Below are 13,343 nucleotides of genomic sequence, written 5' to 3'. Positions count from 1 at the left end.
AACACAATCCCACCCAGGCCCTACCCCCATATCCCTACACATTATACCCACTAATCCCTCTAACCTACACATCCCTGGACACTAAGGGGCAATTTCTTAGCACGGCCAATCAACCTAACCTGCACATCTTTGGGCTGTGGGAGGAAACCCACACAGACACGAGGAGAATGTGCAAACTCCACACAGACAGTGACCCGAGCCAGGAATCGAACCCAGGACCCTGGAGCTGTGAAGCAGCAGTGCTAATCCACTGTGCTACCGTGTGCTTCTGGATATCAAAAACAGAAAACTGCATCATTTAGCTGTTTCAATAATATACAGCATCTTTCAAAAGGTTTACAATTCAACTGATACTTGTTTGGCAGTGCTCTCTTACAAAAGTTGCTTTGGTTTAGTCTTGTTCCGCCACAGACTCCCACAAGGGAGTTATTTTAACATTAAAATAAAAACAAAATCCTGCGTGTATTGGCAATCGGAAATAAGAACAGAAAAGTCCGGAAAAACTCAATATAAAAGCAGGGAGGTCTTGCTGCAACTGTACAGGGCACTGGTGAGGCCGCAGCTGGAGTACTGTGTGCAGTTTTGGTCGCCGCACTTACGCAAGGATATTTTGGCCTTGGAGGGAGTGCAGAGGAGGTTCACTAGGCTGATACCGGAGATGAGGGGGTTGGACTATGAAGAGAGACTGAATAGACTGGGTCTGTACTCGTTGGAGTTTAGAAGGATGAGGGGGGATCTGATAGAGACTTACAAGATGATGAAGGGGATGGGTAGGGTAGAGGTAGAGAGATTCTTCCCGCTTAGAAAGGATAGCAGGGCTAGAGGGCACAGCCTCAAGATAAGGGGCAGGGGGGGCAGTTTAGATCGGAGTTGAGGAGGAACTTCTTCACTCAAAGGGTGGTGAATCTCTGGAATTCTCTGCCCGTTGAAGTGGTGGAGGCTACCTCACTAAATATATTTAAGTCACGGGTAGATAGGTTTCTGATAGACAGGGGAATTAAGGGAGAAAGCGGGAAAGTGGAACTGATCCACTTCAGATCAGCCATGATCTTATTGAATGGTGGGGCAGGCTCGAAGGGCGAGATGGCCTACTCCTGCTCCTATTTCTTATGTTTCTTATGTCCGGCAGCATCTGTGGAGAGAGAATCCGAGTTAATGTTTCAAGTCTGCGTGACTCTTCAGAATGAATGAGCGAGCGAACTAGGCAGGGTAGATGCAGGGAGGATGTTCCAGATGGTGGGGGTGTCTAGAACCAGGGGTCACAGTCTGAGGATACAGGATAGACGGTTTAGGACAGAGATATGGAGAAATTTCTCCACCCAGAGAGTGGCCAGCCGGTGGAATTCACCACCTCAGAAAGCAGTTGAGGCCAAAATGTTGCAATATTTTCAGAAAGCAGTTAGATATAGCGTTTGGGGTGAAGGGGATCAAAGGATATATGGGGGGGGAAGGCGGGATCAGGCTATTGAGTTGGATGATCAGCCATGATCATAACAAACGGAGGTAGAATAGGCTCGATGTGCTAAAAGACCTCCTCCTGCTCATGGTTTCTACATTTCGTCTAAACATTATCCCCGTTTCTCTCTCCACAGCAGCTGCCAGACTTTCTCCTGCATTTTCTATTTGTATTTCCGGCTTTTTAAAAACGATTGTTTCATATTTAACGGAGGGGATTCAAATCTTTAGTTTCTTTCTCGTCTCTGTCGGAACTTAGTTGAGATTTCTTAGCAAGACTCACCCGAACCATGTCGACATTAAAGTTCTCAAAGAGCTTCCAGATGTGGTTGCTCGTGTAAATTTCCTTCATCTCCACCTCGGTGTCCACGTAACAATGATTCACAAAATTAACGTAAGCCTTCTTCACCTGTAAAGGAGAAAGTACAAATCGGCTTTGTCCCCATTCGGTGCACCGAGGAACTGCCCCGTAAAAGAGAGAACGATATCAAAGCGAGGGGGAGTTTCCCCTGGTTCCTCGCGCAGACCTTCATTCTCCAACCGCGGGGACCGTGAAGCTCAGCTCAAATCGAGAAAACTCCAGCTGCCACTCAAGACGGGTATAGCGGGATACAGATCAGTTGGAGACTTGGGCAGAGAGATGGCAGATGGAGTTTAATCCGGACAAATGTGAGGTAATGAATTTCGGAAGGTCTAATGCAGATGGTAAATATACAGTAAACGGCAGAACCCTTAAGAGTATTGATAGGCAGAGGGATCTGGGTGTACAGGTAGACAGGTCACTGAAAGTGGCAATGCAAGTGGAGAAGGTAGTCAAGAAGGCCTCCTAAATTCTCACCCAAATCATTTATATTAAGAGGTATAATTAGCAAGTTTGCAGATGACACCAAGATTGGTGGCATAGTGGACAGTAAAGAAGGATATCAAGGATTGCAATGGGATCTTGATCAATTGGGCCAGTGGGCTGATGAATGGCAGACGCAGTTTAATTTAGATAAATGCGAGGTGATGCATTTTGGTAGATCAAACTGGGGCAGGACTTACTCAGTTAATGGTAGGACATTGAGGAGAGTTATAGAACAAAGAGATCTAGGGGCACATGTTCATAGCTCCTTGAAAGTGGAGTCCCAGGTGGGCAGAGTGGTGAAGAAGGCATTCGGCATGCTTGGTTTCATTGGTCAGAACGTTGAACACAGCAGTTCGGACGTCTTGTTAAAGTTGTACAAGACATTGGTAAGGCCACACTTGGAATACTGTGTGCAATTCTGGTCACCCTATTATAGAAGGGATATTATTAAACTAGAAAGAGAGTGCAGAAGAGATTTACTAGGAGGGGTTGGAGAAACTTGGTTTGTTCTCACTGGAACAACGGAGGTTGAGGGGCGACCTGATAGAAGTCTACACGATTATGAGGGGCACACGGCGAGAGTGGATAGTCAGAAGCTTTTTCCAGAGTCAATTAGTTGGGGGGACAGTTTTAAGGTGCGAAGGGCAAGGTTTAAAGGAGATGTATAGGCCAAGTTTTTTTTTCTACATAGAGTGGGGTGGGTGTCTGGAACTCACTCCCGGGGGAGGTAGTGGAAGCAGATACGATAGTGACTTTTAAGGAGCGTCTTGACAAAATATATGAATAGGATGGGAATAGAGGGATACGGTTCCCGGAAGGGCAGGATTGGGTAACATTTTCAAATTTTTGGGATTGGGCACAGGTTTCAAAACTCTCAAAATCAAACAATTAAACCACAGAGGTTGGAAATCTTAACTGAAACCAGAGAATGCTGGAAATATTCAGGCAGTTTCTCCACTTGGAAATGGAAGTACATAAGCAAGGAGGGATATTTTCTTTCCCCAGGATGTGGGTGCCACTGGCTAGCCCAGCACATTCCTAAAAGCCCTCGAGACGGAGGTGAACCGCCTTCTTGAACCACTGGAAATTCATATGGTAGAGGTACACCCACAGTGCTGTTAGGGAGGGATTCTGACCAACAACATTGAAGGAACAGCGATATATTTCCAATTCATGATGGTGAGTAACTTGGAAAGGAACCTCCAGGTGGTAGTATTCCCAGGTATCTGCTTTCCTTGTCCGAGGTAGGAAGGGTCGTGGGTTTGGATAGTGCTGTTTATGGGGTGGCATTGTGGCACAGTGGGTTAGCACTGGTGCCTCACAGCGCCAGGGACGCGGGTTCAATTCCAGTCTCACGTCACTGTCTATGTGGAGTTTGCACGTTCTCCCAGTGTCTGCGTGGGTTTCCTCCGGGTGCCTCCCACAGTCCAAAGATTAGGTAGATTGGCCATGCTAAAATTGACCCTAGTATCAGAGGATTGGCAGGGTAAGTATGTGGGGTTAAGGGAACAGGGCCTGGGTGGGCTTGTGGTCGGTGCAGACTCGATGGGCCAAACGGCCTCCTTCTGCACTGTAGGGATTCTGTGAGTATTGGTGAGTTGCTGAAGTGCATCTAGTAGGTGGCACACACAGTTGCCACCGTGCATGGGTGGCGGAGGGGGTGTCTGGGGTGCCAGTCAAGCGGGCTACTTTGTCCTGGATGGTGTTGGAACGGCACCCATCCAGGCAAGCGGGGAATATTCCATCACACTCCTGACTTGTGCCCTGTAGATGGCGGATAGGCTTTGGGAAGTTATTCACTGCAGTATTCCCAGCCTCTGATCTGCTCCTGGAGTTCAGCTCGGACTGATTGGGTGGAGGAGGGTCCCGAGGCCTGAGTGACGGGGGTGGGGGAGGTTGATTGCTGTCTCGATCGGGCTTTGCTGGCACGTTTAAACCCCGTCCACATCCGGATTTTCCCTGGCAGAGTGTGGGAACGTTCTAATTCCCCTTTGAACGCTCCAACCTGCCTCCAGCCACTCTCTCGGCCAAGGTGGGGATCCTAACCCCCCCCCATTGCGTAGGAGATGTTTCTCCTCAGATCCTGTCTGTTTCTTTCACTAATCTCTTTAACTCTGCACCTCCTCATTCTCAATCCTTTCGCGTCTTCTATCCATCGGCTCAGTCCAAACCCTTCCTCTCGATCTCCTCCTCTCCAAGGAGAGAGATCTCCAACTCCTCCAATCTCTCTTCATCGCTGCCCTTCCTCACCCGGAATCACTCTCAGGAATCTTTTCCCGCACTCTTTCCAATTCCCTCACATCTTTCCTAAAGTGTGGTCCTTAGACCTGGGCACAGGACTCCAGCTGAGGCTGAACCAGTGCCTTATACAAGTTCAACACAATCTCCTTGCGCTTGTAACTCTGTGCCCCTAAGGTACCGTATGCTTTATAACTGCGCTCTCAATCTGCCCTGCCACCTTCCGTGACCAATGCACATTAACACCCAGCTCCCCCACTCTCTTCAGAATTGTATCTTTTCCTTTAAATCGCGTCCCTATGATCCTACTGCCAAAATGAATCGCTTGAAACAGTTCCCCCCCCACTCCAACACCTCCACTTTCTCAGGAGGCTAAGGAAATTTGGCATGTCGGCTACGGCTCTCACCAACTTTTACAGATGCACCATAGAAAGCATTCTTCCTGGCCGTATCACAGCTTGGTATGGGCTCCTGCTCTGCCCAAGACCGCAAGGAACTACAGAAGGGTCATGAATGTAGCCCAATCCATCATACGAAACAGCCTGCCGTCCACACACACTTCCCGCTGTCTCTGCGTAATTAAGGACCCCACGCACCCCAGACGTAGAACATAGAACATTGCAGGCCCTTCGGCCCTCAATGTTGCGCCGACCAGTGGAACCAATCTAATGACCCTCTAACCTAAACTATTCCAATGTTATCCATATGCCTATCCACTGACCATTTGAACGCCCGTAAAGTTGGCGAGTCCACAACTGCTGCAGGCAGGGCATTCCACGCCCTTACTACCCTCTGAGTAAAGAAATTCTCTCTTCCACCTTCATCCATCAGGAAAAAGTACAAAAATCTGAGGTCACGCACCAACCGACTCAAGGACACCTCCTCCGCTGCTGCTGTCAGACTTTTGAATGGACTTGCATCGCATCAAACGGATCTTTCTCTACACCCTCGCTACGTACATTCTGCGCACTCTCGTTTCCTTCTCTATAAACAGTATGCTTTGTCCTTACAGCGCACAAAAAAAATTTCACTATACGTTCGTACGGGTGACAATTATAAATCTAATTAAATTCACATTTCTCCGCAATGAACTTCTCTGCTGCCAGCCCATCCATTTATCACCCTTTGAAGTTCTACACCCTCCTCCTCACCGATCGCAATACTTCAAAGTTTGGCGCCAACCACAAAGTGTGAAATTGTGTCCTGCAAACCAAGGTCTTCGTCATTAATACCCACCAGTCTTCCTATTTCCCGGCAGATCCCATTCCTTGCACTGTCTTGGTAAATTGTGTTTGTACCTTCGATAATGCCTCTACATCCTTCGGGTAACAGGGAGACTAGAACTAGTGACGTAGAGGTGCTGGGTGAACAAAAAACCGGGACTTGCTTCACACGTTCCACTACCTGTTTGCAGATGTTTCAGATTCAGAAACGTTCCCAGTGGTGCAGGAGTCCAGAACTAATGATCATACGATACGAGCCCCCCCATCTACTGACTCCCGCTGTCTTAGAAAAACAGCCAAACAATCAAGGACCCCACACACCCAGGACGTTTGATCTGATTTATAATTGTCACGTGAATTAACGCACAGCGAAAAGTGCTCTTTCTTGCATGCTATACAGACAAAGCATACCGTTCATAGAGAAGAAGAGAGTGCAGAATGTAGCGTTACAGTCATAACTAGGGTGTAGAGAAAGAGCAACTTAAATGGAGGTCCATTCATGACAGCAGTAGGGAAGAAGCTGTTCTTGAGTCGGTCGGTACGTGACCCCAGACTCTTGTATCTTTCTCCCAAAGGAAGAAGGTGGAAGAGAGAATGTCCGGGGTGCGTGGGGTCCTTATTCATGCTGACAGAAGGAAGTGTAGTCAATGGATGGGAGGCTGGTTTGTGTGATGGATTGGGCTACATTCATGACCCTTTTGTAGTTCCTTGCGGTCTTGGGCAGAGCAGGAGCCCAGACCAAGCTGTGATACAACCAGAAAGAATGCTTTCTGTGGTGTACCTGCAAAAGTTGATGAGAGTTGTAGCTGACATACCAAATTTCCTTAGCCTCCTGAGAAAGTAGAGGTGTTGGTGAGCTTTCTTAACTATAATGTCAGCATGGGGGGGACCAGGACAGGTTGTTGGTGATCTGGACACCTAAAAACTTGAAGCTGTTGACCCTTTCTACTTCATCCCCGTTGATGTAGACAGGGGCTTGTTCTCCTTTACACTTCCTGAAGTTGATGACAATCTCCCTCGTTTTGTTAGCATAGAGGGAGACAGTATTGCTGCTGCACCAGTTTACCGGATTCTCTCTCTCATTCCTGTACTCTATCTCGTTATTGTTTGAGATCCAAACCACTACAGTGGTGACATCAGCAAACTTGAAAATCATGCTGTCTTCCATTGGGAAAAAGATACAAAACTCTGAGGTCACGTACCAACCGACTCAAGAACCGCTCCTTCCCTGCTGCCATCAGACGTTTGAATGGATCTATCTCGCACTAAGTTGCTCTTTCTCTACACCCTAGCTGTGACTGTAACACTACATTCTGCACTCTCTCCTTTCCTTCTCTACGAACAGTATGCTTTGTCTGTACAGCGTGCAAGAAACAATACTTTTCACTGTATATTCATACATGTGACAATAATAAATCAAATCAAAATCTGATTTGGTCAAATCAAAATCACGGTAGCACAGTGGGTTAGCACTGCTGCGTCACAGCTCCAGAGACCTGGGTTCGATTCCCGGCTCGGGTCGCTGTCTGTGTGGAGTTTGCACATTCTCCTCGTGTCTGCGTGGGTTTCCTCTGGGTGCTCCGGTTTCCTCTCACAGTCCAAAGATGTACGGGTTAGGTTGATTGGCCGTGCTAAAATTGCCCCTTAGTGTCCAGGGATGTGTAGGTTAGAGGGATTAGTGGGTATAATATGTAGGGATATGGGGGTAGGGCCTGGGTGGGATTGTGTTCGGTGCAGGCTTGATGGGTCGAATGGCCTCTTTCTGCACTGTAGGGTTCTACGATAAAGGGTAAACCTTTTGGGACTGAGATGAGGGAAAATTTCTTCATCCAGAGAGGGTGAATGAGTGGAATTCACAGACAGGGGAATTAAGGGTTATGGGGAGAGAGCGGGAAAGGGGAACTGATCCACTTCAGATCAGCCATGATCTTATTGGATGGCGGGGCAGGCTCGATGGCCTACTCCTGCTCCTATTTCTTATGTTCTTAAAAGGCGTGATTTCAAGAAGAAATTAGATATAGTTCTTGGGGCTGAAAGGATCAAGGGATATTGGGGGGGGGGGGGTCAGGAATTTGATGATGAGCCGTGACCATAATGAACAGACGCGAAGTGCCAAACGGCTTACTCCTGCTTTAATTTTCGAATCGTTGCAAATTAACTCCTTAATTATACCCGAATTTCAAGCAAGGTTAACGAGAAGATAACAAGAAGGTTAACGAGAAGATATGGTTCCCTATGTTGAAAGATAAAGGGTTGAATTTACCTCGGGGATGCAGTCCACGTGTGTGACCACTCGCACAATGTCATCCAGGGGCAGCAGGGAGTTGCACTTAATCTCCGTGTAGACATTCTTGCCCTCGGTACAGGCCGCCAGCAGCTCGACCAGGGTAATGTGGTAACTCAGGGGCCCGTTCTCATCGCAGCGTTCCAGTTCCGAGGCCATCATTTGTAAAAGGAGCGGGAAGGAGGCCCGGTCATTGTAAAACACCAGCACGTCCTCGCCCCCGTTCGCCAGCTGCAGGAAGACACCCAGGGACACACAAATAACTCACACCGATTATTAGTTAACATCACAACCAGAGCAAGTCATGGCAGCAAAAGGGATTGGGCCTGGTGTGCCAACCACGAGCGCCCCCCCCTGCTGACACGTAACCCCCCCCCCCCCCCCCCGTGACACCGTGTGGGCTTTCAACCCTGGGACAAGTGGGATAGCACGCTACCTCCATCGCTGAAGGGAAGGCATGGGGCGATGGACCGCAACTCCTCCCTAAGGTATCATCCAGAGTAACTTGCGCTTCGAGCTGGCAGCCTTCCTAAACACAGCAAGATCCCACAACGTCGTGGAACAGGATCCCTAGAGTGCATTCGGCCCATCAAGCCCCTCATTGACAACAATCCCGCCCGGAACCCCATCCCCTTAGCCCCACATATCTCCCCCGCTAATCCCCCCGACACTAAGGGGCAACGTAGCACGGCCAATCCACCTAACCCACACATCGAACTGCCCATTGGAGTGGCGGAGGCTACCTCGCTGAATATATTTAAGTCACGGGTAGATAGGTTTCTGATCGATAAGGGAATTAAGGGGAGAAAGCGGGAAAGTGGAACTGATCCACTTCAGATCAGCCATGATCTTATTGAATGGCGGGGCAGGCTCGAAGGGCTAGATGGCCTACTCTTGCTCCTATTTCTTATGTTTTGGTGCGAGTTCAAACTCGAGAATCAATTTAGAGACAGCCACCAACTAATTAAAAGAGCGAGCATTCTCCGATTGTCCAGGAGATTCCCCCAGGATCGCTTGGTGACAATCTCACCCCGAGCGCCCATTGCTTTTACCTCTGTCATGACCATGTCTTGACACTTTTTCACGTACTTCCCCTCCGCTTTTACGATGGTCTGCAGGAATTTAAGGTACTGGACGTGGCGACCGTGCGTTTCGATGCAGTGGACAAAGTGCTGGATGACCCTCTCGCTGATCTCGTTGCAGATATGGTAGTTGTTCAGGAAGATATGGCGCACAGTTTCCGCTTCCAGGAGCTGCAGAGGAACACAGAGTCAGCGAGGTGCAGCGCCAGGCTCGCCACCTCCACAGGGGAACACAGAGTCAGCAAGGTGCAGCGCCCGGCTCGCCACCTCCACAGGGGAACACAGAGTCAGCAAGGTGCAGCGCCAGGCTCGCCACCTCCACGGGGGAACACACAGTCAGCGAGGTGCAGCGCCAGACTCGCCACCTCCACAGGGGAACACAGAGTCAGCAAGGTGCAGCGCCAGGCTCGCCACCTCCACAGCCAATTAAACCGAGCAAGGCCCAGGCCTCAGCTCCGTCATTGTCACAGGATCCCCGACGTTTAGGGGCACGGAGAGTTTACCGCACAGAAAGAGGCCACTCGGCCCATCATATCGGTGCTGGCTGACCAAAGAGCCAACCAGCCTCGTCCCACTTTTAGCCGAGATGTCGAATCCCAGTTACGTCAGTCCTAGCACCCCCTTGCTTTCCAGCATTGGGTTCTAAAACCCTGCAGGTTACAGCACTTGAATCTCAGAATCCCTACAGTGCAAAAGGAGGTCATTCGGCCCATCAAGTCTGCACTGACTCCCTGTTAGAGCATCTTACCCGGACCCCCACCCTATCCCCGTAACTCCACACATTCACCCCACTGATCCGCCTAACCTTTGGACAATTTACGATGTCCAATCCCCCAAACCACACATCTTTGGACACTAATGGGGTAATTTACTATGGTCAAGCCCCCTAATCTGCACGTTTTTGGACTGTGGGAGGAAACCGGAGCACCCGGAGGAAACCCAGGCAGACACGGGGAGAATGTGCAGACTCCACACAGACCGTGACCCAAGCCGAGAATCGAACCCAGGCCCCTGGCGCTGTGAGGCAGCAGTGTTAACCCACTGTGCCACCCTGAAGTTCAAATCTAGACACACTTTAGATCACAACTCCTGCTCCTTCCAGACCTCCACAACCTTCTGGGTGAAAAATCTATTCCGCGTCTGCCCTGTAATCCTTCAACCTGCCCGAGGGAGATTTACTATTTGTTAACCTTTACCCTTTGGGTGGCGGATTGGAGGAAGGATGGGTAATCTGCCTGAACTATGAAGGTCAAATCAGTAGCTGCTGGCTGCTCAGGGATTAACATCTTCCCAGAACATCAATGGCCCAGAATCACTTTCTGACCAGGCCTCCTGACCTTTAGGATAAAGCAACCTGACTGCTTTCTCCTAAACCGTACCATACGTCCCCCCTGCGAGGACTGACATAATTGTGGTTTGACATCTCAGCTAAAAAGCAGTATCTCTGACTGTGCAGCACTCCCACAGTACTGCACCGGACTCTGTAGGATTTGGTTGCTGCATTGGAGGAAATAAACCCATCTGTGTGGCAACACTGTGTCTCTAAAAATGTATTTGTGTCGTGTTCTGGTGCAGGATTTTATTTTAGCAGTTGGTTTTATTTATCAGTGCCGCTTTATCTACAACCGACAATCCTCCGTTGTTACTGCAGCAGCATAATTGATCTTAATTGCTGGAATGTTTGTTTTAATCTGGATTAGTGCAGGGTTATCAGGTTAGTGTTTTTCCTGGGGCTTTTCAGAGTGGGATTTGATTAGAATTTTGACACGAAAATTCATGAGAGTGGGCAGGACTAAGCTCACAGAGAGAGATACCCAGTGCAGTTGCTGTTTGGGAGCTATAGAGAGAAATATCTCTATCTCCGTTTGAAGAATGGAGACTGGAATCAGCTGGAAAATAGGTCTCTTTCTCTGAAGTTCTGCTGTTTGAAGTTAGGCCTTTCTCTAGGGGCTGCTGTATGGGAGTCAGAAGACAAGAGTTATCTGTCTAAAGGGTTTAAAAGGCGGGAAATCTAGTATCCAAGCAAATCAATTTCTTTTGTGCTAATCTATTCTGAACAGTGACTTATGCCTGTGAGGATATTGCTTACATTGGAACTATAGAGATAGCTAGCTGTTCAGAATTATACCACTGTCATGTTTAAGTATTTCAAAAGTTATGCTAATTCTCTTTAACTATGTTGTTAAATAAACTTTGATGAAAGCTTCCTAGTGCATCACCTCAATCATAGCTGGTGCGAAACACTTTACACTCAAACTAATGTAAAAATCAAATCAAGCCGAGATCTAGTCTAACATCATAATATACCTCGGAGTTTCGGGTCTGGTCCCTAACTGCTACACGTTAAACCTGCCTTTCGAAATGGATTAACCTTTGCAGTCATACCAGCGTCACACGGACAGACACAAGACAATCCAAAGGTGTCCGTCCACAGCAGTTCCGCTAAACTGCAAAGCGAGGGACGTTCCGAGCATCAGGATATCAGATAAAGATTGCGCTGGGAGGGTACTCACCCCGGGTGTAAGGAACAAGTTGAGATGTTTGTGGAGGAGGGCCTGATTCTGCGGATTTCCCGCACAGAAATTCTGCACAAAGCCATGGGCCAGGTTCATGATTTCGTTCATTTTGTTGTCCATCTGCAGTCAAGCAGGAAATACAAAACCGAGTTAGCCCCTGGTGGGATGACAACAAGGGTCTATCTTCTGGCATATTCAAAGTGGAGGGGGCCAGCTGCCTTGGCAGGGTGGAATCGGAAAGATTACCTTGTCGTACGGGATTTGTAAAAGGTCCAACACTGCAGCGTGGGCCCCCATGTTCTTCAACAAACGCTGCTGCTGACTCCGACTCCTCCTCATACTCTGAACACACAGCTTACTCAGTCGGATTAAGATCTATAACACAGAACGTCAGTGCCTCAGTGCTCGTTACAAACCAAAACTTAAAAGCTTTGTCACAATCTTGAGAGGCCGACATGGAAAAGTGCGGCACATCGTATCTGAGCATCTGTGTATATATAATCAGATTTCTGATAGGCAGGGGAATTAAGGGAAAGTGGAACTATATAAGAACATAAGAAATAGGAGCAGGAGTCGGCCATCTAGCCCTTCGAGCCTGCCCCGCCATTCAATAAGATCATGGCTGATCTGAAGTGGATCAGTTCCACTTTCCCGCTTTCTCCTCTTAATTCCCCTGTCTATCAGAAACCTATCTACCCGTGACTTAAATATATTTAGCGAGGCAGCCTCCACCACTTCAACAGGCAGAGAATTCCAGAGATTCACCACCCTTTGAGTGAAGAAGTTCCTCCTCAACTCCGATCTAAACCGCCCCCCCTTTATCTTGAGGCTGTGCCCCCTAGTCCTACTGTCCTTTCTGAGCGGGAAGAGTCTCTCCACCTCTATCCTATCCATCCCATTCATCATCTTATACGTCTCAATGAGATCTCCCCTCATTCTTCTAAACTCTAACGAGTACAAGCCTAGTTTATTCAGCCTCTCCTCATAGCTCAACCTCCTCAACTCCGGTATCAGCCTAGTAAACCTCCTCTGCACTCCCTCCAAGGCCAAAATATCCTTGCGCAGGTCAAAAAAGAGCCTCACAAGATGGTTCCTACCTTGAGGAGTTTGGTTACGAGGATAGGTTAAAAGAGCTGGGTGTGTTCCCTCAGAGCAACCTCGGCAGTGAAATGATTGGAAAGAAGCTTACAAAATAATGAAAAGACTGCACTTTATTCCTACATCGTTGGCTGAGCCAGCTTCCTAATTGCCCCTAAACAGAATGGCTTGCTAGACCATTTCAGAGGGCAGTTAAGAGCAAACCACATTGCTGTGGCTCTGGAATCACATGTACGTAGAACATTCCAGCACAGTATAGGCCTTTCAGCCCCCCATGTTGCGCCGACCAGTGGAACCAATGACCCTCTAACCAAAACTATTCCAATGTTATCCATATGCCCATCCACTGACCATCTGAATGCCCTTAAATGTGGGCCAGGCTGGGTAAGGACAGCAGATTTCCTCCCCTCAAGGACATTAGTGAACCAGGTGGGTCTTCACGACAATCGATGATGGTTTCATGGTCATCATTACTGAGATTAAACCCAGATTTGTTAATTGAGTTTAAATTCCAATAGCTGTTGTGGTGAGATTTCCCATGGCCCCAAAGCATTAGCTTGGTATCTCGATCGTTAGTCTGGTTGTATTCCCATTAGGCCA

The 13,343-nt window shown here is 48.4% G+C and overlaps 1 protein-coding gene across 1 annotated transcript in view; it reads right to left on the bottom strand.

Annotated features, from left to right (window-relative positions):
- LOC145355587 (inositol 1,4,5-trisphosphate-gated calcium channel ITPR2-like) overlaps positions 1 to 13,343 on the bottom strand; it is a 171,685-nt gene that overhangs the window by 17,169 nt on the left and 141,173 nt on the right. Inside the window, exons 28-32 of the mRNA XM_080207836.1 lie at positions 11,892 to 12,020; positions 11,643 to 11,765; positions 9,100 to 9,300; positions 8,027 to 8,278; positions 1,739 to 1,864 (exon numbers count right to left, since the gene is read on the bottom strand). Coding sequence (XP_080063962.1) covers positions 1,739 to 1,864; positions 8,027 to 8,278; positions 9,100 to 9,300; positions 11,643 to 11,765; positions 11,892 to 12,020 — 831 coding nt within the window. The remainder of the gene's footprint in view (positions 1 to 1,738; positions 1,865 to 8,026; positions 8,279 to 9,099; positions 9,301 to 11,642; positions 11,766 to 11,891; positions 12,021 to 13,343) is intronic.

This window comes from Carcharhinus amblyrhynchos, chromosome 19 (genome assembly GCF_965287045.1).
Source record: "Carcharhinus amblyrhynchos chromosome 19, sCarAmb.v2.hapA, whole genome shotgun sequence".
NCBI classification, from domain to species: domain Eukaryota; kingdom Metazoa; phylum Chordata; class Chondrichthyes; order Carcharhiniformes; family Carcharhinidae; genus Carcharhinus; species Carcharhinus amblyrhynchos.
Note: the sequence above shows the minus strand (reverse complement) of the source record. Positions and strands in the feature narration are given on the sequence as shown.